The sequence below is a fragment of the Tauraco erythrolophus genome, chromosome 1 (genome assembly GCF_009769465.1).
Source record: "Tauraco erythrolophus isolate bTauEry1 chromosome 1, bTauEry1.pri, whole genome shotgun sequence".
NCBI lineage: Eukaryota > Metazoa > Chordata > Aves > Musophagiformes > Musophagidae > Tauraco > Tauraco erythrolophus.
This window is the reverse complement of record NC_141465.1, coordinates 5,200,361-5,228,219: the sequence shown is the minus strand read 5'-3', so window position 1 is coordinate 5,228,219 and position 27,859 is coordinate 5,200,361. Positions and strand designations below refer to the sequence as shown.

The following is a 27,859-nucleotide window of genomic DNA, read 5'->3' as shown; positions in this document are numbered from 1 at the left end:
GTAGGGTACTTAATGTGCAATTGTCATCAAGCTTACAGGATCATATGGATCATCTAATCCACCTTTGAAGTTCTCCAAGTGTTCTGATTCCTTTCAGAAATCAACATAATCAATGTTACTCTCAGACTTCTTAGCTAGCTCTTCCAAAATCCTTGGATACAAATTGTGAGATTCTTCTGCTCTTAAGTAATGTCTGATGGTCGCTCTTTATTGCAGTATTCAGTTACACTCAAGAAGTCAGATGACATTTCCTGTGCTAAAACAAGTGTGTGTGTGTATATATATATGTATTTATTTTTAGTGAATGCCTCTGCCTTCTCAGGGTGATGATTGGCACACTTACAGGTTTTTGTTCAATGTTTGACCTGAGCTATTTTTGAAATTTCAAGGACTCCTTTTGTTTGGGGTAAACTTAAAAACCAAAGCACATTGTATTATGCTAGACTCCTTTCTTCGATTCCCTGAGTTTTTCTGATTTGGTCCTTGAATGTTTATTTCCATCTTCTACTGTCTCCCACTGGGTAACATTCATGCAGTGAAGAAAGGAAGCTGTCTAGTAAAACTTCATAAATACCATTATTGTACTTTCTCTCCTGTACTGGCTCATAATTACAAGCTTTTTGTGAAATTAACCTTTTAAAAAATGTAGTAGGGAAAATAATTAGAAAAATGTAATCTAGCGCTAGGGTTCCTACTGCTGACAGCGTATTGCCTCAAGCATATGCTGCTCATGCTGAAGAGTCTATGAGCAGCTGATGACCTCCTCCTTCCTTCGTATGCTATGAACAGGTATCTAAGAAGCCAGGTGGTTTTTTTCGTAGCCTGATCTGATGATTGTCATCAGATCCTAGCAGATAACTTCTTTGTGCTTTCTATTAAGACATTTGTTTCGCAAAGTATTCAGGTCTTTTGACCTTCTCAATTATCAATGGCCAAAAAAAGCCTATGCAGTTCTGATGGACTTCAGTCCCCTTCTGGTTACTTGTTTTTCTACAGATAGTTGTGTCGGCTGCTGGTTGTAACCTGTTCAAATTGGCAGGGGCTAGATCCAGCAGTGTAGGGTTTCCATGGAAGTGACTTGTTGACCGCATTGAACATTGAACGAATTAAGATGAAAGAGTGTGGAGAAGCCTTAGACTTGGGAAGGGGAGAAGTAGTCAATATTGACTTAATATTGAGCCATATCTTAATAGGGAGCTGATTGTGAGAGTTAAGAGATCGGTGAATATATTTGAATTAAATGAAGACAGACAGCTACATGACTTCAGACATTGTAGAGAGTGTGTTGTACGTCTGCGAGGTTTTCTTTTAGGACTTAAAAACAACCTAAGATCGATCTAATGAGAGGACCTGTGCACATGCCAGTGAGGAATGTAGCAATTAGAGGAGGGAAGCAAGAAGAGATTGGGAAAGTCAGAAGAAAGAGGAAAAGAAGAAGTTTGTAGACAGCATGAAGGATTGAGGTTGCATTTGAAGTAGGAAGAAAGAAGCTGTAAACATTCTACTAATTAATTCTTTCTTCCCTTTAACTTCAAAACATACAGAAGAGGAGGAAGAGGGTGTATATGTAGTTGAGAGAAAAAAAGGATTATAGATCTCTGATGTTGTGTGCATTAACATGCATTTGTACTGCTCAGTCAGAAGCTAAACCGTGAAGGGATGCAGGGCAGGTGTAGTTTTGGACTTTCTCCAGGCCCATTCAGTGGAAGGCGTGAGGGGAGTTCGTATCAATAGTGAAGGATGGCTTTCATGGTCTCTGAGAGCTGAAGTGAATTTTATTGACTGACAGCTACGTTTAGGCACCGGCAAAAAGTATACGTGCAGTACAGTTGTAGAATGGTCAGCTCTGAACTAGTGGTAGAAGTCTGCAGCTGGTGGGGTCCTTATGTGGTGAAATGCTTGCCCAGTAGCAGAATCCCGTGTCTCACTTGGGTAAACATTGACCACCATTTGTTTTTTGGTTTTATGTTGTGTTTTTTTTTTCAGATGTGTTCCTCTTGTTCTCAAACAATATGAATAATTTCATTAAAATAATACTGGTCCATATTTATTTTGGTTTAATTGGTGAATTGTACAAACAAAAGACAGAATTGAATATGTTCGACTTTTTTTTGAGTGTACCATATTGAAGTAATACTCAACTTGAAAGGGTAAGTGGCCACTGGCATTAGGAAAAATGATGACACAAGCCACTCTAAAGTTATACCAAGATACTGGAAAATAGAGTTAGATTTGCACTGATGCTCTAATAAGCTGTAGTTTCATAAGTAGAATATGTTAATCCCACAAACTGAGGAGTATTCTTCTTTCAAACCACTGATTTTTATCTGATGCTCATGATTTGCCCCATATGGTCATCGTGTGGAATATGACTTACTTTCCCATATGGTGGAAAGTAAGCTAGAAAGATCAGAGCGTTTGGGAATTAAAATGTCTGATTTTCAGTTGCACATCAGACTTCTGGAATAACCTCTCCATCAAAAACCACCTCAAAAATACCACATGGTGGATGTTAAAGATCAAAACGGTGTGGGGAGATGCTTTAAGGGTTTGCACGAAACGTACCAAGTGCAAATGCAAGTGTGTTACAGAGTGATAGCTGTTTATTTTTAACTTGTGCTTCTGTCCTGGCTGTTCCAAAGGTGGTTTGCCTGGGTGAAAGCGGTACAGTCACAGGAATCTCCTTTTTTGTTGGAGTCTAGCTGAGTCGTATTACCGTCGGCACCAGAAAGCAGCTTCTTTTGGACAAACGCTTGTGACTCTTCTGGTGTGCGCTGTGCTGTAAGAGCTGTTAGTGTTTTGGTGTTTGGTCCGTCCTTCCTTAGATCTTTACTTAATGTTTTAGTTCTACCCTAGGCCTGCAATCGAGGGTGTCGAGAGTACTGTGCATTGGACAATGCCCGCGTAGCCACTGCGGCCACCAAGTCTGACAGTCTGAAACAAAGGGAGGTGGAAGGGATGGGATGAACACTGTCTAGGCTTCTCGTGAAGACTCGCTGTGGTGTAATGCTTCGTGGTGTTTGCTGCTAGGAGTCTCAACGTGGGGGTGGTGAAGACTGCTGGAAAAAGGGTGTTTCCTTTCCGCTATCTTTTGTCTTACTGAGGCTAAAACCGGTGTTTCCCAGGGCTGTTTAGTGAACTCCTTCGTATGCTGTTTGGCTGACAAATCACCTCTTGCTGTCCAGACAATAAAAACTGGGATAACCATTCCAAACTCTGGATTGTCTTCTGGACAGTACGTACATTTTTGTAAGAGAACAAGTGGCAAAACAGGCTTGGGGCCTCTGGATGCTGCTCTGATACAAATATGTATGGTTTATATACTTTGAAAAACAGTGAGATGTTGTACTCTTCAAGATCAAAGCTGTTAATGATGCAAGGTGAATTTTACCCCTACAGTCCCTCAGGTTCAACTATTCTGTAATGGAATATAGTTGAAATTCTAACAGGCTTATTTTTTGAAAGCTCGGAGTCGTACGGTGTCTTTTGTGGCTGAGCTTGCAGAGCAGTTGTTTGTTGAAAGAAGGAAAGGGAGAGAAACATCTAGGAGGCTTAATGCTCTGTAACTTAGGGTAAAGAAAGTAATTTTTGGTGTAACCAATTAAAATAAAATGTCAGTGCTTACACTTCTAAGATTTTAACAAGTTTAGTTAGGAGCTCTTTTTCTGTGGACTTAAAGGGAAGTGTATAAAGCTTGACTGGCTTCTCACTTGAGCGCCAGAGAAGTTGGCCAGGTTGCTGCGGTGCCACGTTGGGAAGAAGCATCTGACGTGGCCTGAAACTGAGGGTTTGCTCTTTGCAGTCGATGGGATCCCCAGGCGGATTGCAGCTCTGAAGTGTCCTGTGAGCAGATCTCTCCATACCAAGTACTTCAGATCTCAACCAGTATTGCTGTGAACAAGGCTTTCTTTTTACCTCTTAAGATTTCAGTAGTCTTGATTTTGGGAGAGTGGGGGATGAACGTTATTAACAGTAATCTTGATGCTCTGGCCTTGTGACCAAGGGCAAAAAAAACCCAACCCCAAAAAAGCGGGGAAGTGGGGGATTACCTTTTAAATGACGAGGATCGTTGCAGTAAAGCAGATGTCACCTAATTATTCATGTTGAGTTAGAAAGTTAGAATGCTAATCATAGAATAGTCAGACAAATAAAATACAGGGCTGCTATCAGAATTACACTTTCAACTTGTTTACCAAAAAAAGGGTTTCTTTCTTTTCCTGGCTTCCTTCTGTTTATTTGTTACAGTTATCAGAGAAGGGTGAATTTTCCATGCAACTTCAGTCTGCTTCCATTTATGTTCCTCTCTCTCCCTGAGCAGGAGCTTTCTTCCTTTTTATTTTTTGGTGATTTCTCTGTTTTCAAATGTGTAAATCTACATCTCACCTTCTTGTGAATGTTTTTAGGAAGGGCTATACCTGCTGTTGTTACTTGGCAAGTAATTGGCACGCTTTGCACTAATGTGCTCTATTTTTGATTTGTTCATTTGTTTCATGGAGCACTTGGATGTGTAAAAGCAAGCAATTTGTAAAAACCTGAGAGGTACCGTAAGAGATGAGTAACAGTTAACATGGATTTTTCAGGAGCAAATCATGCCAAGCCAACCTACTTTTCTTCTGGATGTTACAGGTACAGAAGAAGTAGTAGTAGATGTGTATATCTCAACTCCGAAGTTTTCAAACTAATTTTCTTATGAGAAGCCTAGGAAGACAATGGACTACTGAAATCCCCTGAAAGGCATACAAAATAGCTACAAAATACAAACACAATATTTCGTTTGAACATAGCAAGAGGTTCAAGATAAAATTAGGATGAGATATTTAATAAGTTTCTGTAGAGTTTTTAAGAAATCTCACAGGATTCACTGGTTTTCACCAATTTTTAGACAAACTTCACGTAGCATCGTGAAAGGTGTCTCCTGGTGGTGACTGTGTGCTTGAAGGATGTGACAAGCTGGCGAGAGAGTGTTAAGAGATTGGATACAGTTCAGTCGGGACAAATGCAGAGTATTAGGCTTTGATAAGAGTGATCAGGTGTGTAAGTGGAAAGTGGACAAGGATTGGACAGGCAGCAGCTCTGCAGAGGAGAGTTTGGTACACAGACCGACCAGGAGGCAACTGGGTTGCAGCGTTGCACAAACTGCGAACGTTGTACTGGGCTGTACAAACAAGTGTGGTGTAAGTCGGACCCGAGAAGTCCCCGGCACGCCGGGTGGGGCTGAGGAAAGCCTCCTCTGCAGGGTTTGGTTTTTGGGTGCTGTACCTGAGAGGTTTTCAGTGGTGAGGGCAGAGGTCCCCCAAAGAGGAGTAACTTCTCCATCATGGCAACTTTCTTTGCAACAGTCTTTCACGTGTTTGATGGGGGGAAGAGGGGAGCTGTGCCATTTTCCATGCCCTCTGGGAGTGGAACAAGGAATGATTCGGCTAAACTGCACTCAAGGTGATCTGAGCTACCTGCTAGAAAAATCTTTCCAAATGCATGAGTAGTGCAGGACTGGAAGAGAGTCCCTGAGGAAGCTGTGGAAGGAAACCTTCTTAATATACAGATATGATGGGCATCTCATGAGTGCAGTTTCTGTAAAGTTGGGGAGTGATGGCTGTGGAACAGCGGGTTTCTTCTGGTTTTTCTTGCAGCCGTGTTCAGTTCTGTAACCTGAGCCATCGTAATTGAAGGGCAATAAATGCCCAGTGCAAAATGCCTAAAACTTTGGTCCTGTTACAAACAAAATCAGCCTTTGAACAACAGGAGGCACTGTTGGCGATGGCAATGCTGCTATGAGTAGGTAATAGTGGCTTTGTCTTTTGATGGGAAAGTGGTGGCTTTCCTGTGAGTGCCTGTGGGGTTGGCTGCGGATTGCTGAACCCCACGGCCGCTGTGTCTGCAGCGCATTCATCTGTGGAGAATCACCGTGATCTTGCAGTCTGAGTGTGCATCCCTGCCTGCGTTCTGCTTCAGGTCAGGGTAGGAGCTAAGTGCGTGCCGGCGTCATCCTTCTCCCCCTGCCTCCCTTCTTTGCAAGGAAGCCCGGGCATGGAAGAAGGGATGAGCAGGACTGTGCCATACAATGAGCCTAAGTTTCGCTTCAGGTCCACACAGCCAGCTTTGACAAAGGTCTGGCTTCCTAATGTGTGTGAACCGAAGCTTTACGTGTAGGTGGGTTGGTAGCAAACTTTTTCAGTGCTTCTGCTTTTTATTGCCAAATATTTACCTGTAAAGGACAGAGAGCTCCTCTGCAGGCTGTACTGACAGTTTGGTTCCCTCAGTTACAGGAAGATAAGACTTCTTCCAGTACCTAAAGGGGCTACAAGAAAGCTGGACAGGGGCTTTCTACAAGGGCATGTGATCATAGGACAAGGGGCAATGGCTTTAAACTGAAAGAGGGGAGATTTTGATTAGATATAAGGAAGACATTCTTCACTCACAGGGTGGCAAGGCACTGGAACAGGTTGCCCAGAGGAGTTGTGGCTGCCCCGTCCCTGGAAGTGTTCAAGGCCAGGTTGGATGAGGCTTTGGGCAACCTGGTGTAGTGGAGGGTGTCCCTGCCCATGGCAGGGGGGTTGGAACTAGATGATCTTTGAGGTCCCTTCCAACCCAAACCATTGTATGATTCTCTGAAGATATGGGACAGTGCTTCATTTTGGTAATGCAAACAATACTGTGTTTAATACCACTTATATTAATCAGATATAGAAATAAGTACTTGTCTGGATCATGCATCACGTGTTTTTGCTGAGCTATTTGCTCCTGCAAGGGCAATATTTTTGTTAGCAATAATCTAAGTGAAAACTTGTCACCACTTGATACATTTCAGTAAAAAATACACTCTGTTTTCTTTTCATTTTGTCAGAAGTTTTTTTATTTTTCTCTATAATATTGGAATACGTGTGCTGATTTAAATCTTTGCTTTGCCCTCTTCTGTTTCAGTCTTGTGTGGTCATCTTGTTTAAGCATGTATTTTGATTTTTGTGTATCCATTGCTTCCCAGGAGACAAAGATGGCAGCAAAGTGACTACAGTAGTGGCAACTCCTGGACAAGGTCCAGACCGACCACAAGAAGTTAGCTACACGGACACCAAGGTGATTGGAAATGGATCTTTTGGTGTTGTGTATCAAGCCAAACTCTGCGATTCAGGAGAGCTCGTGGCCATTAAGAAAGTCCTGCAGGATAAAAGATTTAAGGTGAGCCTATGCATGAGTTCTGAATATTTTCACGAATGTTATCTCATTTTCCATGTCTTTGGCAATGTTTTCGATATTTTTTTTTTTAAATTTACTTTCATCGGAGCACATAAATGCACGTAAAAATTTCCAAGACTAAAGATTAAACAGATGATGTATGATAAAGGGGTATAGTTTAACTTGAAAATCAGTGAGTCACTGTTGTTATGATTATTTGGATTAGTGCAAAACAGGAAGCTGAAAATCCTGATTTGATGTTGTGCTGTTTCCAGGTCGCAGACTAGATTTTTCAGACAATGAGCTGGGAAAACAAGAGAAGAACTTGTCTTATGCTTACTTTTTTCTAGCATAGGCTCTTCTCCAGTCATTAGTAATGAAGCTGCTGGAAGGAACAGAAGCCTTTGGGCTTTGTTCTTGGTTGTTGCACCTACAAATGGAAGGCCGTATTTAAGTAATTCGGAAGGTCCCCAGGGCAAGCAAGAAGATAACAAATACTCAGCCCAGGGCAGTTTGGACTGAAGGCGAGTTGCCGTCCCTGCGTTATCTGATTTATGAACATGATCTATTCTGGTGGTTTTAATAGAGTAGTGATTCCTTATTCTGAACAAGTAGCCTTCCAAAAAGCTATATTGTTTTTATCTGGTGATATTTAAACCACATAAAAGTTAAGGACTATCAGCGACCTCATCACTGCTCTTAGTCCTCTGCTTGGTGCTTGGTGTGCTTGACTGCTTTCCCTTGTAGTCGAGGGACCTGCAGCTAACCTTGTGCAAGCAGGGAATGATAGCAAAGGTACTGGCTGAAATCAGTGCTGTGGGTTTTAGCATCTGAAGGCCACAGCATTCATGACTGTAAAAGCATAAGGACAATGTGTAGCAAAGGTGCCAGCGATAATCTCGTTGGCATGGTCTAAATGCAAAAAATTCTGAGCTTAAAAATAGGAAGTTGAAGCATATTTAAGGAAAACCAGCAATTTGAAACTTTTTTTTTTTTACAATTTGATACTTACTGTTAGTTTTAGAAATACTTTAAAGGCTATTGGATACCTTTTTATCATTTCCTTCTCAGTTTTCTCTTTTTTTTTTTCAGTAAGCCTTAATGCACAGCTAGCTTCACTGGTAATGTTTGTTTTATGTCCTGTTTTGGTAGCAAAATCATTCTTTTGAAGTGTTTTGAAGGAACTGGTGTATGCCTTTTCCTTTACTCTTGAAATTGATGCTGTCATCACCACAAGCATCGGCATATCACAGATGCATTACATGAAGAATGACAAAGGAAAAATATGTTTAAATTAATGTAATCATGCAGCATTGTTTAACTTTTGAGAAAGGCATGTAAAGTTCTTCTGTTCTTACATCTAAGTTACTTCTGGACTGTATTATGCGTTGAAGGGATTTAGTACTGGGGAAGCACACAATATTATGTACAAGTGGATGATTTTTAGAAGAATGGAAGACATAGAAGAATAACAGAAGCTTTAAACCTAGTCATGCTTAAAAGGGCTTTTTGATCTCTACCTACTGCACCGTTTTAGGGGTAAGGCCAGGACATTTCCCATACCGTGTCATACTTGGTGGATGTCAGCTAGTGCTTTGTACCAAAATCTTTGGCTTCTTTAGTCTTCACATCTTCAAGGTTGTGTGGGGTGTCAAAATGAAAACTTGGCTGAGCGTTTTAGTTCCTGCCCGTCAGATAATAATAGTTTGTGACATCTTAATTTATTTTTTTCATAGAAATTATATTTATAATTTTTTAAATAAATCTCTATTAGGAATCTATAATAAAATGTAGATCTTTGCTTTTCTTCAGTAGTTGATTCAGTGGCATTTTGTTATTATGTGCTTTTTTATTTTGCAGTGTTTCTTTAAGTGAAAGAAGAAAAAAGATGACTTCTTTTGACTATTAACCCTCTTTTTATTTAAGGAAAAAAAACCAACTAAAAGTTAAAAAGCTAAGTAGGGTGTTTCCAGTTTGGACTATGGACTAATGCTCTCTACAACTACCCGAAAGGAGGTTGTAACGAAGTGGATGTCAGTCTGTTTTCCCAAGTAACAAGCAGTAGGACAAGAGGAAATGGCCCCAGGTTGTGCCAGGGGAGGTTTAAATTGGATATGAGGAAAAATTTCTTCCCTGAAAGGGTTGTCAAGCACTGGAACAGGCTGCCCAGGGAAGTGATTGAGTCACCATCCCTGGAGGTATTTAAAAGATGTGTAGAAGTGGCACTTAGGGACGTGGTTTAGTGGTGGGCTTGGCAGTGCTGGGTTAATGGTTGGACTTGATGATCTCAAAAGTTGTTTCCAACTTAAATGATTCTATAATTCTATATTTGCCCATGTATAAAGACATAAGCTGAGAACATCCAGAACCTGGAGACTTTGATACCCCTAAACTAAGTGGAATTAATGGTAAGTACATATGTAGATTTACAGACAGATAGCTTTAATTTGAAAATGTTTTTTTAACTTCATAATTTGCATGGGTCACTCCTGCAGTAGTACCGAAGTTATGCTTTGTTTCATGTTCTTATCCCAGACTTGTATCTCAACTGCACATCATCTACCTTTGGTCTTAGCTCCCTAGTGTTTCATGTCATTCATCAGTTTAGTGCTCCCTTTCTTTTCACATTCTGATCTGGAAGTGAATGTTCTGTTGGCAGGAGGTGTAAATTCCTGCAGGCTGGATGAAAGCCTTTGCCTGGACTGATTTGGAAGCTAGAGACACGTATCTTGTATCAAGAATAGCATACAATTACTTCAGGGTATGCTGCTCTTTGGGGATGTCTGATCTAGGTTGTAAATGCTGGACCAGATACTTCACCAGTTAAGCAGGGAACTCTGACTGGCTGTTGGCTGTACAGTTTGATTGCAGCGTAGGAGCAGACCAGCTCTTCTGTTCAGAGAGCTGAGCTGTGGTGTGCAGCTGTTGCCACCCCTGCACGGCTGCCTGAGTCCAGATCCAAGCCCTGGTGAGTGGAGTTCCTTAAGAAATCTGTTACTTCTTCCCTCTCATTAATGCACACCCCTGTTTCAGCAATGATGAGGAAAGCCTACCACAGACAGCCAAAGGTCATAATAGCTTGTTTGATGTAAATCAACTTGATCAACTTCTGGAGGAGGAGAGGGAGAACCTTAGAAACACCTGTCTGCACTGGTCCCAGTGGTGGAGAAGCAGCAAGAGGAAAGTAATGTGTGGAAGTTGCTTCCTGAAGTGTAGATCATCAAAGACATTTTCAGCTGTATACTTCAACCTGGTGCCTGCTTATCTCTGTATCCTGATGGATTTATCTTGGTACACACAGTGTAATTCCTTTGTTGTGATTTAGCTCTTAAAAAAATGCTTTCAGAAAAGTCAGCAGGAAGTCTCGAAGCTTAAAGGACATGATTCAGAAACTTGAGGAAGTCCTAAGAGAGTGTAACTTCTAGGCTCCTGCCTTTTGTGAGAATGGAGGGAGTTTATTGTGAAGATGGGGAAAATGCACCACAGTTGCTAATTTTTAGATCTGTCAGGAAGCTGAGATACTTTTATCCAGGTTTAAAGCTAACTTGAAAGCTGGAATTACCAGAGCGGGGTTATCTTTTTTCCTTTTTTCCTTTTCCATTAACATGACAAGTTTCTCAGCAGCCTCCACTGAAGTGGAAGCAGCACTGGTCTATGCCAGAACAAAGTGAGTGTAAAGTCTTTGCTTAAGAGTTGAATATTACAGTTTCTGTGATGGTAAAGATAGTTTGCAATGCTCCTACCTCTTTCTACTCCCTTGTTGAAGTTTAGTGGTTCTTAAGCTTGGCAGTGCAATTCCTGCAGGGCTGTGTTTTAAACAGGGTCTCTGAAGTATTCTGGGTTTTCAAATGAGTATGTCCAGAGTTCAGGGTAACCTGGAGCAGTAGAATCAGTACACTAGGGATAGAGACAGATGACTGAGGAGAATAAATAAATAAAATAGAGATTTATGCTTAATTTTGGTTTGCAGTTCTTCTCCCTTCATTAAGCTAGATCTCCATACTAAGTATGAGGAACTTATGTAATTTTGGACAATTACTTGATAATTGCCTAGTTCACAAACTACACGTGGTTTAACATTAATCTGTGGGACCATTGAACTTGTCTCTAGCAGTATGGAGGGTCATATTTTCTTTGGATTTTTTCCAGTTGAAAGTTTAACAAGGGTTGGAGAGAGATGTTTCTCTTAAAAAAATAGTGTAAGACAGCTATGCACAAGCTTTTGGGGCCAAAATCCATTCAAATGGCAAGATTTCCAGAAGACCATGTCCTGGCTTTCATAGATCTATCTTGTGTTTCTACTTCTATTCCGCAGATGTGTAGCACTAGGTCCTCATGCAAAATGTTGAAAAAGATAAGTGCAGTTAAATTATAAAGAATATCTTCAGTTATTTTCATCCATGTGTCTGCGCAGGCCCTTAACTGACACAGTCTTAACTGTGATGCTTGAAAAGAAAATACTGGTAGCATAGATTTTCTTGCACTGCTTTTGTTGGCACGTTCATTGGAATGTTCTTCAGATTAAGAGTCAGTTGTGCTGCTGTCTAATTCTTCAAAAAGCAGTAATAAGCAAGCAGGTATGTTAGCAGAAATAGGAAATTCTTAGTCTAGTTTTTGTTATTTCTCTCATTCCATGCCCATTCTTAAGAAGTCCTGTCGGAATGGATGCATGAATTGCTAGAAGTATTTCTCAGCTGACTGAGAATAAATACTTAAATTCTTCATGTCTGAATTGCAATATTTAATGTTCTGCTTTGGTGCTTGGCTGTGCCATCGAAATGATGAAGAGCATTCTCACTAATCGTGTGCCTTTTCAGACCATCTAGATGAGGCATCACGTTTCTTGTTAATGGCTCACATAGGCCTCAAACACGAAGCCAAAATCTGTTAACAAGAGCTGTTCATGCCGTCCAGCCTGTCAGATTGATCGTTCAGGGGCTGCCTAGGTTTGGCGCTCTGACCGTGTGTGCCCATGGCTTAGTTGCCTGCATTATTCCAACAGATCTTCTGGTGTGGGAGAGGGTGTCCAACTAGGGCCCTGATAGTCCATAAACATGAAACCCTGCATTGATAAAGCTGAGGCCACTGAATAGTAGGCAGTGCTTTTTCCTGTTTTTAGCTGTGTGAGGAATATGTTATGACCATTTGCATGATTTTTTTTTTTAATGTTTAAATATGTAAAATCTCAGCGTTAATATGAACCTTAAAACCCAGTGAAGCAGCAGGATGGAAAAATAAGTCTGTGTTGCGGTTCTGGTTTCTCTCTTTCTCTGCTGGGTGTGTGTACTTTTGTGAGCTGTTTGAAATGCTTCTGAAAGAGCAACAGCTTTCCTTCAGTTCCTACCTCAAATATATCAAGCTGCTAAGTATAAAAAGATCCTTTTTCAAAGTTGCCCGTATCCGCTGTTTGTGTTAACTTAATTACAGCAACTTTGATCATAGCAGCTCACTTGAAAAATGTAAGAAACCACAAGGAAGAACTCCTGTTCAAAAATGACTATGTGTTTAGGTTCTTAAGTTCTGTTAACTTTTCGGGAGACTTTTCTGTTTAAAGCGTTCAGCAATCTAAAGTTGATGCAGGTTTTTTGATAGGTTGTGCGTCTCCATGTGTACAAAAAGTGTGAACCTGTTGACCACTGATATGTCTTCTGCTCTCAATCTCAGTGGTTAACAGAGCCCTGTTAGAGTCCGACTTCAAAAAGGATTTAGTTAGTTCCACTATTGGCTGGCCCTCCCTGCTTTTTCTTGACTCTTCGTTATCCTTAGCCATTTAAGATGCAGCAGATAGTAGCATTATATTGAAAAAACGCTGCATTTTCAGGGGTCTTCCGTCTACTAAGGTCACTGTTAGTGTAGCTGATCTGTTTTGATAGGGATGTACCGAGTAATCCAATAGAAATAAGAGTTAAAACAAGTCTTCTCTGCAGTCTGTAAGCTTGGGCCACAGATGGTCATGTCTGTAGATTGACAAACAAACAGGACTTTGACACGTGGCCTCTTGATGGGTGTTGGGGAACCCAGTTGGAAAGCTTTAACGGAAAAGGTATCGCTCTGTTCGTTGCCGGTTTGGTCTCCCTTCACCAGGTTCAGACAGAATGCAAGAAGCATCTTGACTTTTAGTGTTTTAGCAAATCCATCTTCTAGGCTCCTGTTCCTCTATGTACTGTAACTTTGCCATGAAAATGTCGAATGTCTTGTTGAAGAGAAGCCATCATTGCTGCTGAAACTTGACATACTACATAGAACTCTGACTTCCTCTGTTTGTATGTGCCTGAGCTGTAGAATCATAGAATAGTTAGGGTTGGAAGGGACCTCAAAGATCATCTAGTTCCAACACCCTTGTCATGGGCAGGGACACCCTCCACTACACCAGGTTGCCCAAAGCCTCATCCAACCTGGCCTTGAACACTTCCAGTAATGGGGCATCTACAACTTCTCTGGGCAACCTGTTCCGGTACCTCACCACTCTCTGAGTGAAAAATTTCTTCCTTATATCTAATCAAAATCTCCCCTCTTTCAGTTTAAATCCATCACCCCTTGTCCTGTCACTACACACCCTTGTAAAAAGCCCCTCTCCAGCTTTCCTGTAGGCCCCCTTTAAGTGCTGGAAGGCTGCAATAAGATCACTCTGGAGCCTTCTGTTCTCCAGGCTGAGCAGCCCCAACTTTCTCAGCCTGTCTCCATAGCAGAGGTGCTCCAGCCCTCGGATCATCTTCGTGGCCTCCTCTGGACCTGCTCCAACAGCTCCATGTGCTTCTTGTGTTGGGAACTCCAGAGCTGAACACAGTAGTCCAGGTGGGATCTCATGAGAGCAGAGGGGCAGAATCCCCTCCCTTGACCTGCTGCCCACACTGCTTTGGATGCAGCCCAGGATACGGTTGGCTTTCTGGGCTGCCAGCTCACATTGCCAGCTCATGGTGAGCTTCTCATCCACCAGCACTCCCAAGTCCTTTTCCTCAGGGCTGCTTTCAATCCATTCTCTGTGCAGCCTGTCCTTGTGCTTGGGATTGCCCCGACCCACGTGCAGGACCTTGCTCTTGGCCTTGTTGAACTTCATGAGGTTCTCACAGGCCCACCTTTCCAGCCTGTCAAGGTCTCTCTGGATGGCATCCCTTTCAAGCACACAGTGTCCCAGTGAAGTACTTCACCCATTTCTAGAGAGGGAATTAAAAGTTATCACAGAGGTTTAGAATGAACACTCTCCTCAAGTCAGTGTTCTAAGTCTCGAATACAATGCCAAGGTTGGACCTGCTCTGGTGTATTTATTTACATGTTTGTCTGTGACTTCTTGTCATCTGCACAGGTTTCCACTGAACTAAAGACTGTGCTCTTTGTTAATTTAGTCTCTTTGTGTGTGCACTAAGGTCTCTCATATCTCCATCTAAGGATTGTTGAATATTCCAGTGTTAATCTGCAAGGTTTTCTCTCAAAAGAATGTCTTTTTTTTTTTTACCCTGTCTCAGTTCTGAGGACCTCCCAGTTGAGTTGGAAGCAGCCATAGGATAAAAAGTCACAAAGGAAAGACATGACAATGTGAAATAATAACTTTTAGGCATCTTTCTTTTAAGTCTTTGAGGGCTTGCACATCTTGGCTACTTTGAAGATCTGAGAAATAGTGAATCACTGTTCATCATACCATTATGGAGATGGCACTTTTAAAAGGATGCCTTAATTTTATTAATAAAGATAACTACTAAGTACACCCAGAACAGATCTGTCTTCCACTTCGATGTGGTGGCTTGTGTTTGTATCACAAGTGGGGAAGGAAGGCTGAAAATATTTTCCAGAGACATCAGCAAATATTGCAAACTTTTGTGAAACTAGCAGAAGGAAGATAATGGAGCTTGACTCAGAGCCTTTTCAAAACTATCCCTCTAGTCCTACGTATCCCTGTCTGGGGGAATGCAGACCCTCTTAAAGACCGGGGCTATCAGATATGATTTGCAGAATGAGAGGTGCCTGAGCATGCGTTCAGGATATTTTTCAGTCTTCTAAAGAGATGGAGGGCTGTGTTGGGTTCCAGAGGGTTTCAAGTCTGTGCTTTAACTCTTGTACAGGGGACAGATGTGTAGCTCTGGTTCAGCTTCGCTTGGCCAGAGTATCAGAGATGCTTACCGAAATAAATAGCATTTCTTATATCGGTATTTGATCTGTCTGTCTCCCGAAAACTGGTGTATCAGAGCCAGTTCTGTCCTTTGGCTTCAACTGCAGTTGCAGTGCCTGTCTGGTCGTGGCACACCGAAGAGGCTGGGTAGAGACCTGAACTCTCACTCACAACTTTCTGTTTCATTACATTTTCCCATTTTTGCAAACACTTGAGTTTTGCTGGTGAACCAAAAATCTGTTTGTACCTTTGCTTTTGGGACTCTTTGAAAGTAAACGGTGTACTGCTCATTGTATCAGCATAAATAGACCTCACTGGATGTAGTTTTGTGGTCTAGAAGGGATCTAAGATGGCTAAGAGGCATCATCTTCACTTTGTATTATGTTGAAGTCAATATAGTAAAATTATTTGCAGTTGTGTTATGACTATTTGTACAGATGTTTTCTAATCTGACGAATGAATTGGATGTGTAATAGTTGTTAATGCAAAGTAAGTCTTCAGTTTGGCCTGTGGAGACGAATTGGAGTTTGTATTAAGGGCATTGACTCCAGTTAGCTATTGTAGCTGGGGAGTTGGACTGAAAATCGCTGCGCAGGGAATGCGGCGTCTTCCAGCTGCCGTTGGCCTCGGAAGAAGTGCTCTTCATCTGCAGATGTGGCTGCCTGTGCATGTAGAAACGTGTTTCCACAAGTTGCCATGTGGAAGCCCATGTGTTAGTAGGGAAATACCTGCCGTAAGAATGTGTTGTCTGAAAAAAGAGGAGTCAGAAGAGCCAAAGAGCCCTTGAGGGCGTGTTTAGTTTTTTCCCCCCACCCCGTGGATACTAGCATGAGGCATCTGTGTAGATACATGCCGCAGTATTGCATTTATTTTGGATTTTGAGCTTTTTCTATTTCCATGAGGTTTTTTTTTTCCCTGTGGTTTTCACTAGACTAGGACCAAAGATAGAATTTTAAACCAAGATAGCTGTTTGTGGTCAACTTTTTCTCTTCTCCTCCACTTCTAGTCTCGTAACTTGAGGCTAAAATTAAACCTATCTGTCCTATGTCTATTTGCCAATCAACAAAAAGAACCTTAAAACATATTAAATTTATAAAGTTTTTTGTCCCACTGGTCCAAATAATTCATACAGCTGCTGTAATAATGATTTGCTTTCTTTCTCTGTTGTCTCTCTTATGAACTCACTTCCTTTAGTGGACGTGTCCGGTGTTCATGGAATATGTATTTTTATATACATTCCATGAAATATATATATATTCCATATATATATATATTCTCCTAAATTAAGCTAGAGACTGCTTTGAGACACAGAGGTTACAAAAGAATAACATTATAGGGATGCTATTCTGAAATCATGACATTCAGAGTGAATGTTACAGTTTAAAAGAATTCCAAACACATTAAGGTATGGAAATATGTAGTTTAAAGCACATAAATAGCTGTATCTCTGCTGCATGCTGACAGCTGTGTGAGTACAGTTGGAGATGCTGCAGAATTCCTGGTCTTGGTCACATTAAGCTCCATTTTTAAAAGACACTTTCCTTTCCTCTGACTTTTTAACTTTGCTGCCTAAGTGCCTGAGAAGGACTGGCATAGAAAAGCAATGATTCTGCATACAGTAAGGATAACCTCTTTATTGTTTGCATTTGTAAATCAAAGTTTTACTTTCGGGTTACACCTGCTTAGGGGGAGCCTTGTTCATGGCACATTCGTAGGTCTGTGTAACTGAGGTGAAAGCGGATTTTAACATTCTTTGCATTTTGGGGCGCTGCACTGGTGTCCAAAAGCAGTTGAGAAAAGTGTGGACGTGGTGTTTTATGGAAGGATCTGTGACAGCCTTTCAGGAGCTTTACCATGAAGACTATATACCTTTGGTTGCCTGAGAATGTATCCTCACATTGGATATGTGTCTCTGAGATTGGAGGGTTCCAGGCTGGTGGAGTGGACTTTGCTTTTCTCATTCTCATTTGAAAATAAAGTATTTAATCGCAACCCCGGTACTCTCTTAGCATGGTGATAGAGTAGCCTTTGGAAGTGCACAACCCGTCGGAAGTGGAGAATCGAGGGCTGCTCTTTGTTTTGTGAATGCAGCATGAACTTGATCATTTAAAAAGAGAAAAGAGTAAAATTCCCAAAGTCCTGAAGCTGAGGGATTTAGTGATAGGTTGTGGATAAATTCTAAGCTAGATTATTTTTTTTTTTCATTCCCCATCTTGCAGTTGTAGCTAGGATGAACAGGCAGAGGGTAGGCACATCTAATGCTCTTCAGAGCCAGAGACCACTGCTGCTGTATAGAGCTTGGGTATTAAAGCGGATGTTGGGTGGAAATGATGTCCCAGTGGGAACCTTCTACACCTGCCTCACAGTTAGGGAGAAGGGCATTGTGTAGGTTATAAATAGCAGATCGACTGATGCTTGTTGAGATAAAAATGGTGCTTTTGAGACTACTTGGATGTTCAGCGCATGCAGTTACTTAAAGGCTTTTTGTTGTACCGTGGTGTATTCTCTTTTAGAAGGCCCTCAGCGTGGGATTGCCTGGCTACAGAAGATTTCTCATAAATCTAAAACCCACTTTTTACATCTAGCAACGTTACGTACCTGTGGCTTTCACGTGCTTACTTCATTCTTACATGGTTAAATTACCTTTGGTGCAACGCACCTGCTTAGAGCATGGTTGGCCTATATTGTCGAATAGTTTGGCTTCGAGTTTTGCTGGGGAACACAGATTTTTATCTTTAAAATACTTGGCTGCTAAATTGGGCAGTGGCAAACTAGGTGTCCTTTTTGAACTTGGTATTTGTTATTTATTCAAATATTCTGCTGTGGTGACTATACACGGGAGGAGAAAGAAGGGATAAGTGATGAAGGACAGAAGAGATCCACTTGCTCTTCAACAGAGGCTTCCTGAAGCAAAGAGGACAGATCTTTTGGTTCATGTGTCACCAAGACAGCTGTGCTGTGCCCTCCAGCACTCTTGTAGTTCAGCCCTTTCAACTTCATTTAGAAACCTTGTAAATGAGCTGCTTTTTTTTTTTTTTTTTTTCATTCCTGGTTCTGCCTTGATGAGAGGTAACTCAAATTCAACAAACAAAATGAGGAAGATTTAAGGAAATAGAATCATAGAATGGTTTGGTTTGGAAGGGACCTCAAAGATCATCGTAGTTCCAACCCCCCTGCCATGGGCAGGGACACCCTCCACTACACCAGGTTGCCCAAAGCCTCATCCAACCTGGCCTTGAACACTTCCAGGGATGGGGCAGCCACAGCTTCTCTGGGCAACCTGTTCCAGTGCCTCATCAGCCTCTGAGTGAAAAATTTCTTCCTTATATCCAATTGAAATCTCCCCTCTTTCAGTTGAAATCCATTTCCCCTTGTCCTGTCACTACATGGCCTTGTAAAAAGTCCCTCTCCAGCTTTCCTGTAGGCCCCCTTTAAGTACTGGAAGGCTGCTATAAGATCACCCCGGAGTCTTCTCTTCTCCAGGCTGAACAGCCCCAACTCTCTCAGCCTGTCTCCATAGCAGAGGTGCTCCAGCCCTCGGATCATCTTCGTGGCCTCCTCTGGACCCGCTCCAGCAGCTCTATGTTCTCCTTGTGTTGCAGACCCCAGAGCTGAACGCAGTGTTCCAGGTGGGGTCTCACGAGAGCAGAGTAGAGGGGCAGAATCCCCTCCCTCGACCTGCTGGCCAAAATGTGGAAATGGGAATAATTTTTTATTTCACTTTTTTCTTGAGTAGACCTGACATTTTAGAACCAACTGGCATGTTCCTTCTGGGAAGTTTTCAAAGCTTTGAGCCATATAATTTCTGGTTGTTTCCTTCGCTGCTAAAGGCAATATGCACTGCCCGTTGCTGCTCTGAAAAGTAGTGCCAAGACATGTGAAAATAATGAAAGGAAGCTACTTTAAATGTTTTGTCAAGCCTTTGTAGTGCAGAGACAGGCACTTCAGACTGTCAGGCATAGTCTAGAATTAGCAACACTGCTGGTTTTTCCTGTAACTTGGATACTTCGTGGTCCCTGGAACTACTGAGAAGGTGAGACATGAGTGACAAACACTATTATTTTTAGCCTACCCAATACAAGCAATTACTTTTCTGCTATTATACATTGCATTTTTTTGAGAAAAGCTTGTTTTGTCTTTATGTCCCGCTTAGGTCATTCCCTCACATTTTCTCTCTGCGTTATGCGGTGAAATTTGGCATATAGTGTCCAAGACTGAGGATGATAGAGACAGTGAGGTTTTGGTGGATGACTTAGACTCTTGTGTGATCTACTGCGGGAAGTAAAACTGAATCTGATTTACTCTGAGGAGATTTGTAAGAGGTGTATCATGTAATAACCCAAAATAAGAAATATCTCTGGAAAGATACTGAGAAACTGAACTCCACTAAGGAAAATTCTAATTACAGTGCTTGATGCTTTGATACTGTGTTGATAGTTGTTTTAAAATATGAAAAGTGCTGTAAAAAAAAAAAAAAAAAAAGAAAGAAAAAAAGTCCTCATGTGTTTGTACTGTTTTTTGGACAGGAGTAAGGAAGGGACCCACTCAAAATCCAGTTCTCCTTTAGGGTGATGTGTGAGGTGTGGTGTTTATCATATTTTTAAATATACCTTGTAAACTTCTAACCAAATAGAACGTGGTCTTTCTTCAGGGTGGGTTTTTGTTTCTGTGGTGCCTGGTATAGTGAACTAGGATGAGTAATAGAGTAATGTGTCATGATGCAAATACCCAGACTACATGCATCTATATTCTGTAGTTCTTCTAAAATTTGAAGCCTGATCTAATTGTTACAGGTCCAACAAAGGTACTTATTCCACCTGTTCATTTGTGATGTTCCTTTGAAAGCCCAGCCATGGTGATTAGACTGCTTAATCCTGAGCTAGCTAGTCAAAATACAAACATCCAGTCTGAATCATTGAAGCATAACAATGCATATGGAAAAGAACAGCTGGATTGAGTGTTGATTATTTATTTTTTTTAATTCAAAAGGCACCCTGTCGCAGAGACCTAGAGTGTTTTTTCCCCTCCTTGTTTCACCTCACTAAATGTTATCAAATGAGGTTGAAGACACAATATCTCCTTTGATGTCTTCTAAAGATTGATCTGCTTCTGTTTCTTCATTTGAAGATTTGACGAGCATCTGCTCATCAGACTGAGTTTGCAGGCCCTGTGCATTCATCTTAGTTTAATGTCACCAGGCACATGAGTCAGAAAGGTTGTACCAAGTTTTTTTGGCTTGAAAACGGGCATCTCGTTTGTACCAGATGAGCGTAACAGCGCAAGTATGTTGACTGATAATAAATTAAATCATTTGTTGCAGGCTACTTAGTCCCTCAATGGGACAGTGCAACTTGACCTGGCTGTGGTGGTGACTTCTTCCTGAGCTTCCAAACACACTGCTCACCAGCTGCATTGCTCTCGCTGCATCTTTCCAGAGGAAGACTTTTTTTTTATTTCCTCTTTTCTTAAGAAGTAAAAGTTCATAGCGGATGTTCGCATTGCCTCTGTGAAGTAGTAGTAGGCACCTTAGTGGAAAAGTTTGGGTTTACCAGTAAATAACAGAGGAAAGTTAAAAAAGATGTGTTGCTAAGTAACATGGGAATTAGTAGTAAGTGTGCAAGTGTGGAAACGAGCACTTTGGAGTTTGCTGCTTCAAAAGGTAGTGCATGGGCTAGGGAACGGTAGGAAGATTGAGTTCAGTCTTACACAGATGCACTTGCTTTTCTTTCTGATGTTGAGCAACTGTGTGAGCACGGTTCAGATGAAGTCTGACAGGGAGCAGCAGGATGTAGAGCAGGAGCTCGGAGGTGAGCACAGATTTCTGAAGAATTCCTAAATACAAGGATAAGCACTCACTTTTTCTTTCTAGTGCTCTGCTGGGCATACTTCATAAATAGTGAGCGCTTCCGAGTTACAGAATTAGAAGGTGGCAAAAGTGGGTGATTTTTGAGGCAATGACTTTAGAAATTCTGTAGTTAAAAAAGAAAAAGTGCTATATTCTTTCTAGGTTAGATTCTTCTGTTAGTGCAACATCACAGTAATCTGTATTAGAATTGCCTGTCTGTGAGACTTGGGGCTTCTTTGATTACACTGAGATTATTAACACTATTCACTTGTCATTTAGATACCTGCAAAAAGCAGCAGCTTGAGAGCACATGAAATAGAAATGCTCTTTCCCCCGTGTGCTGGAAACCGTAGCAGGTGATGGGAGGTAGTGTTTGAAGAGCCAGAGCAAATAGTCAAGAACTTAGTACAATGCATGCTTCTATTTTTTTTTTTTTTCTGAAAAGTCAACATAACTTGAGAAAGGGTGAAAAAGGACATGGTTTGCAGATAATATATTTCCTGATAGGCAATGACTCTGCTTCTGTAACTGTGCGTAACAGGCATAAAGGTTATCTTCTTTCGCATAGGGCTAACAGATCTAGCAGGACAAGAAAGTAGTATGAGACATAGGAAAAGTAGGGCAAGTTGAGGGTTGCCTGGAGTGTTGAGGCACAGCAGAGTCAGCGTGCTCATTGAGCAATTTCTGTGGCAGCATGAAGGCCATCAATTAGCAGGAAGGATAAACAGTGCAAGGACTCTTGTTTGGCACTAACCTGATGAGTATCTCTTGGAAAGGGTCCATCTTGCTAGTGGGAACAGCCTGTACCCAGCACAAATGCACCGCGCTGTGCGCAGGTGGTGGTAGAAAGTCCCTTCCTGATAGAGTGCTGAGCTGTGGCATCCTGTCCTACTGGCTCATCCGCATGGATCTGCCTGTGGGTAATGAATCTCTAGGTGACTTCTGGAGTAGATCATGTGCTTTCAAAGGGAAGTAAATTCAGTCGAGACCCTTCTGAATTCAGTTGTCTAACTAAACTCTGTTGGAAGTTTTAACTGATTCCCCTTAAAAATTTATTTGAATTCAATTTTTTTGAGTGTTAATATAACTCAAGGTACGGTGGCTCTGTCTTAATCTAACCTTGTGTGCAGTAAACAGTAAAATGTCCAGGGAACGATGCTGTCTTGCCTACATGACCAGGTGGTACCACGTCCTCAGTGGGAAGTAACTCTTTGTTGTTTCGTGCTATTGGGATTTTGAATGCAAAAGGATCTCAGCACCCTTTGCTTAGATCTTGGTTTCAACAAAATGTGGAAAAGCATTTTTCACTGTTCAGGAGTGGGCCGAGGAAATGAAATTCAACTCGGAAGGCATGGTCCTGTGGAAATACGAGGCGGTTGATAGTTATTTCTTTGCATTTTCAGTGGGTATGTTGCTGCTCGATGCTCTTGTCAGCAGGTGCTCTCCTGAGAACTTTCCTGATGGAATCTATATCTTCTCTGTTTGTGAAGAGCAACATTGCAAACCTTGCTCCTGTGACTGTTGATCTGCAGGGACTAACTCAGGATTGTTAAAAAGATGAAGCTGCTGGCATTCGGTCCTTGGTCTCCTCACTTCTGATAACCAGAGGCTCTCTTACAGCCTGTTCTCTCTTGAGCACCAACTTTTAGCAACTGCAGTTCCCATGACGTAAGGTACTGCCAAGTACAAGATACCTTCAGTTGCTTAAACTGGATTAAATTAGTGCTTACTGGGATAACAGGTTTCATATCTTGCTTCCCCACTTCGAAAGTACACAATTATAAATAGTCCATGAAATATAGTGAAACAAAACCTTAAAGGGATATGGAGACCTGTTACGTTTCAATTGGCTCGTAGTCATTTTTTGGGTGTCGATGTAATTTTCTTCAGTGTGAAGAAAAAAGTTCAGAATTATATTTTAGAATGTTCAAGAGGAATGCACATAAAACATTACGGAACGAGTTTAGTTTTTCAAGCTCATAAAACTGGCAATAGAAAGCATTCTGTATGGAAATGGTAGTAGAGCACTTGTATTTAACTTGTCTTTAAGCTTTGTTGGGCTTTTTTTTCCCAACAAAGGAAAAAATTCAGCCTCAGAAACAGCCAAGAACCCGTCTTGATTCACATGTGCTTTGACCCTCTGGGTTTGCCTTCCTGTGCAGCAGTCCTGCTTGATTATCTCTGCCTGTGGAATAAAGCTCTAATACTCCTGAGCTGAGGAGGGGAATACCATGAGAAACGATCTTGTGCGGGTTCCATCACTTCACCTGGATAGGTATTTCAGGCTGCTTTTGAAAGCAGCCGGTTTTTAGGAAAATGTTGAAACTCGTGCACATCCTTTTTGGTGCCGTACTGCTTGGGAAAGCTGCACAGTGTTTTCTATATCCAGTAAAGACTTGCCATGGACAGGTAGCTCGTGGGAGGTGCCGATTCAAATTGAATTCAGTGTCTTTGCTGTCGTTTCTCATGAAAGTATTAAATAGCACCTAATTCCTCGTTTTAAGAGACACTGCAGAAAAAGGTAGGCCCTGACTTCTAGTCCAATGAGGGGTGCTATTAATAAAGGTGAGAGATACGTCCTGTTTGCTTCAAGGAGTCACAAACTAAATCTTGTTGTTACTAATCTAAATGTTAATGCCTTGGTTCCCCTAAGATATGATTCTCAAAAACCAAGCAAATGGTGGGAAGAGATAGAGGTTGCTGGTTTTCACACTTCTCAATATCAAGGCAGGAAAGTGAATGTATCAGAGAATTAAAGTCTTGAGGAAAAAAGCTTCAGTGTAGAGATACTCTATTGTATTTGGGTCTGAAAACTGTTACTTGTGATTATCTTGATTGCTTTAGGTAGCAATAGGTTGTTGGTTTAAAAACTTGGTGTTTAGTCCTTCAAGTCCTCCTCTTTGCAGTAAATTTTGTCAGTGGTATACTTTACCATTGCTATGTCAGCGAGGGCTTCTCTGTGGAGTGAATCACTGTTCCTCCCTCGTGGACCACTGTGATCTTGTAGAGGGTATAAGAGTCCTTAAAAGGCTTTTGATTTCGCTAGAAGCTACCAAGTGTTAGGAGACACTTGAAAACTTTTTCACGGGCTTAGTCATGCTCCTTCGGTAACTTAATCTGGGGTAACAAGGGGCCTGGCTTGTTTGGCAGCTGGATGCCACTAATTGCCATGTTCCTTGGACCTCTGAATGTATCTGGCGTTTTGAATACTGAGCAGAAATACTTAAAACTTCTTCCATCTCGTCAGAACCGCATGCTTCCTACCTGTGCATAGTTTGAATTTGGTGCAAATAAAATTTCGTGCCCAGGGAGGACAGGCAGGGCAACGGGTGAGAAATAGGCTAGTGTGCAGGAGACTCTTGGCTTGCTTGGACAAGCCTGTCTCATCTCACTGCTGGTGGTGTTTGCAAGATACCTTGGCCCAGGACCGGTGCTGTGTCTGTCTTGGTTATCTCCCATTCTGTTTCCTGATGTGACCTCTAAAGTGCAGGCATTGGGAATTTTTTTCCCGTCTGTTTATGTAGTGGATACAGGACAGAAGAGGCCAGTTTTGGCTTTTTGACAGGTGTGAACATGGTGGTCCTATTGATCTCTCTCAGGTATATTTGATCACTCAATAGTTCAGAATACTGAGCTGGGCAGAGTAAACATGTAACGGCGTCCTGGATGAACGTGTTAGTACGGATTATTCTATGTACTAGCAGTAGATCCAAGTCCGTTTTTCACGCTACAGCTGTGACTGTGAAGTGCTGTGACTGGGAGAAGACCGTTGTTGCCCTTTCTGCAGTTCCTCACCTTATCCACTGCAGAGCTTTTCCTGTTCGTAACAAATGAGGCAAAGGTCCTGGAACCAAATCTCCTTTCACTACTCAACTCCAGATCATAGAATGGTTTGGGTTGGAAGGGACCTCAAAGATCATCTAGTTCCAGCCCCCATCCCCACAGCATGTCTGTTCTGCATGGTGTGCAGTGGGAGACTTCCTTAACTATGGAAAATAAGATCTTGTAGTGGAAGGTATATGGCAAGGTCAGTGAAAGGTTTTGCAACTTGAACTACTAGTAGCAGAGGATGTTTTAATGAAGTTACCTTACACTGATCTCCTCTAGTACTGTCGGTTAAACACAGAAGAATGTGTGGTCCTTTGAAAGGTGGCAGGTGATGCAGGAAACAGTTTCCAGCATAATTTATGAGATTGACTTTCACACGATGTCACAAAGTCGTTGAGTCTCTTACGTTTCACAGATGCATTTTTCAGAATTGCTTACGGGTTCAGTAAGAAAGGTTAAACTTCCATGTCTTCAGGTTTTAGGGTCCCAGATGGCTAGGAACTAAGCTTTTTTGAGCCTTCCTTGGGAGCATCTGGTGATGGCTGCTGTTGAACTGCTGTTGATGTGGTGCTGAGATGATTGGTATGACCAAGTTGTCTTGGTTCCCTTAGTCCCTTGGTTTCACCAGTTCCCCTTATGTTTACTTACTGCAGGGCTATGTGCAAGTTCTCATTTTGTTCTGGAAGCAAGGTGGGAGCCAGGATGCTCCCAAAGCTACTCCACTCTTACACAGTGGCAGTGTGTCTACTGCCCAAGTTCCCAGCTATGACTTTTGGCTTTTGTTTTTCCTTTTCTGAAAACTTGGTGGTCTAGCATCAACTCTGTAGCTGTGCCCATATATCTGACAGTGAGGCCAGTGAGTGGATGCTTGAAGGAGATGAAGAGAGGACTTGGGGGCGGTGGCAGATGGGATGGCTATCACACTCACTGCCCCTGCAGCAAAAACTTCAGAGCGGCTGCGGGTCAACTCTTGAACAAACACAGTTTGCAACCTAGTGTATGTGTTGAACTTGACTCCTGGTAAGCTCCATGCTTTAGATCATAGAATCATAGAATGGTTAGGGTTGGAAGGGACCTCAAAGAACATCTAGTTCCAACCCCCCTGCCATGGGCAGGGACACCCTTCACTACGCCAGGTTGCCCAAAGCCTCATCCAACCTGGCCTTGAACACTTCCAGGGATGGGGCATCTACAACTTCTCTGGGCAACCTGTTCCAGTGCCTCACCACCCTCAGAGTGAAGAATTTCTTCCTTGTATCTAATCAAAATCTCCCCTCTTTCAGTTTGCCACCTAGTGTATGTGTTGAACTTGACTCCAGGTAAGCTCCATGCTTTGGATGGCAAGCTGGGGAACCAAGTGGTGTCTGATGAGCCACCCAGGTGTCCTGGCTGCAGGCACAGCAGCACCTGGGAGGAGGAAGGGTGGGGTTGGCAGATGGGTGTCGAGGGCTACCTCTACCTTTCGAGTTTTAGCTGCTGCTTATCATGAATCAGGGCCTGGAGGCTGACTCTCATTGCAACATATTCCTAAGACATTGGTTGTGGTGCTTACCCTGGGGTGGGCTTAAATTCAGAGCTGTCTTATCCCAGTCAGAAAAGGGAGCAACCGAGTCAGTAACATTCCTAGATCTTTGCAGATATTGAGGCCAGAAGGGCTGAGCTTCACAGGGATTAGGAGGTTGCCCCTGCCCTGTCTTGGTCCAGCTGGACCTGGCTCTTGGGGAGAGCTCTGAGCTTGGAAGCCCATGAGATGGTAGTGTAGCCTTTTGAAATGTGGTTAATGTGTGCCACTTCAAATTCATGGTGCTTGCCTGACATATGAAATCACTTCTCTCTGCTCCTTTCTTTTGCAGGTCCCTGTTGCTTTTTAGTAGGACTAAGTGGTGAATCTAACCATAGTGCTGTCTGTCTGCTTTCAAAATTTGTCATAAAAAAATGTGCTTTACTATGCAAATAGTTACTAAAACTTACTCTTTTTTCTCTATACTCTTTGTTTTGGGCAATTTAGGCTAGAAGTGAATGTGAAGATTTCCTAATCTTTTCATTTCAGTGCTGTGACACTCTTTAGCCTAAGGAAATGATTTCTTGAAAAATGGGACAGTGTTTGAAAGACATTAGTGCTGACTAAGAAAAAAAACTCAAGCAAGAAGTCTGATTTATCAAATCAAATGCTAACTCTTCTAGTAGCTTATAGTGGATTTGTACTTGGACATAGTTGGCTTTCCCTTTCAAGTGTATGACAGATTTCTTCTATCCAGCAAAGGTCAAATGGTGAAATTTTGCAGCTACTGAAAGAATGTGCTGCCGCTTTTTAATATGAAGTTATGTATCTGGGGAAGCTTGAATTGTTTTTATATAGAGAACTGTGAAGCGCAAATGTTGAAACATTCTGATGCACGTGTGGCTATCGTGAAATTTGGTAGGGTATTTATTATCTTAGGCATATCTCAGACTGATATTCACATGTGGTGGTTTAAATTACAGTGGTAACTGATAAATGCTGATATTTGCTAGTGACAAACTTACTAAACCAGAGAGTGGGGCATCTGCCACCCCTGGGGTTGAGTGGTGAATTTGGGGAGAAGGGCTTATTGTCTATGTGCATAAGGTAAGGAGTGCAAGTCCCTATTTTAACTTCGCTGCTGGAGTTGAGCCAATTTCCTCTTCCATTCCCTCACCCCCAGAGGAGGAGCTGCCCAGTCTGCCTCCGGATTCAGCAGGGAATGATTAACCTTTTAAAAGCTTGGTCATCTGGGACCTCATTATTAAGACTTGTACTTCTGAAAGATTTAATTCTGCTTGGCAAATAATCATCTGCAGGCAGCTAATTCCTCTCGCCAGTTCCACTCCCCCTTTGCTCCCTGCTCGCTCTTCACCTGTCCTTTCCTTTTCTTGTGTCTTTCTAATCT

The 27,859-nt window shown here is 42.0% G+C and overlaps 1 protein-coding gene across 2 annotated transcripts in view; it reads left to right on the top strand.

Moving 5' to 3' along the window:
- The window catches only part of GSK3B (glycogen synthase kinase 3 beta), a 166,304-nt gene that overhangs the window by 54,866 nt on the left and 83,579 nt on the right, over positions 1-27,859 (top strand). For both annotated transcript variants that reach the window (XM_086618339.1, XM_086618415.1), the window contains exon 2: positions 6,983-7,176. In XM_086618339.1, coding sequence (XP_086474465.1) covers positions 6,983-7,176 — 194 coding nt within the window. The remainder of the gene's footprint in view (positions 1-6,982; positions 7,177-27,859) is intronic.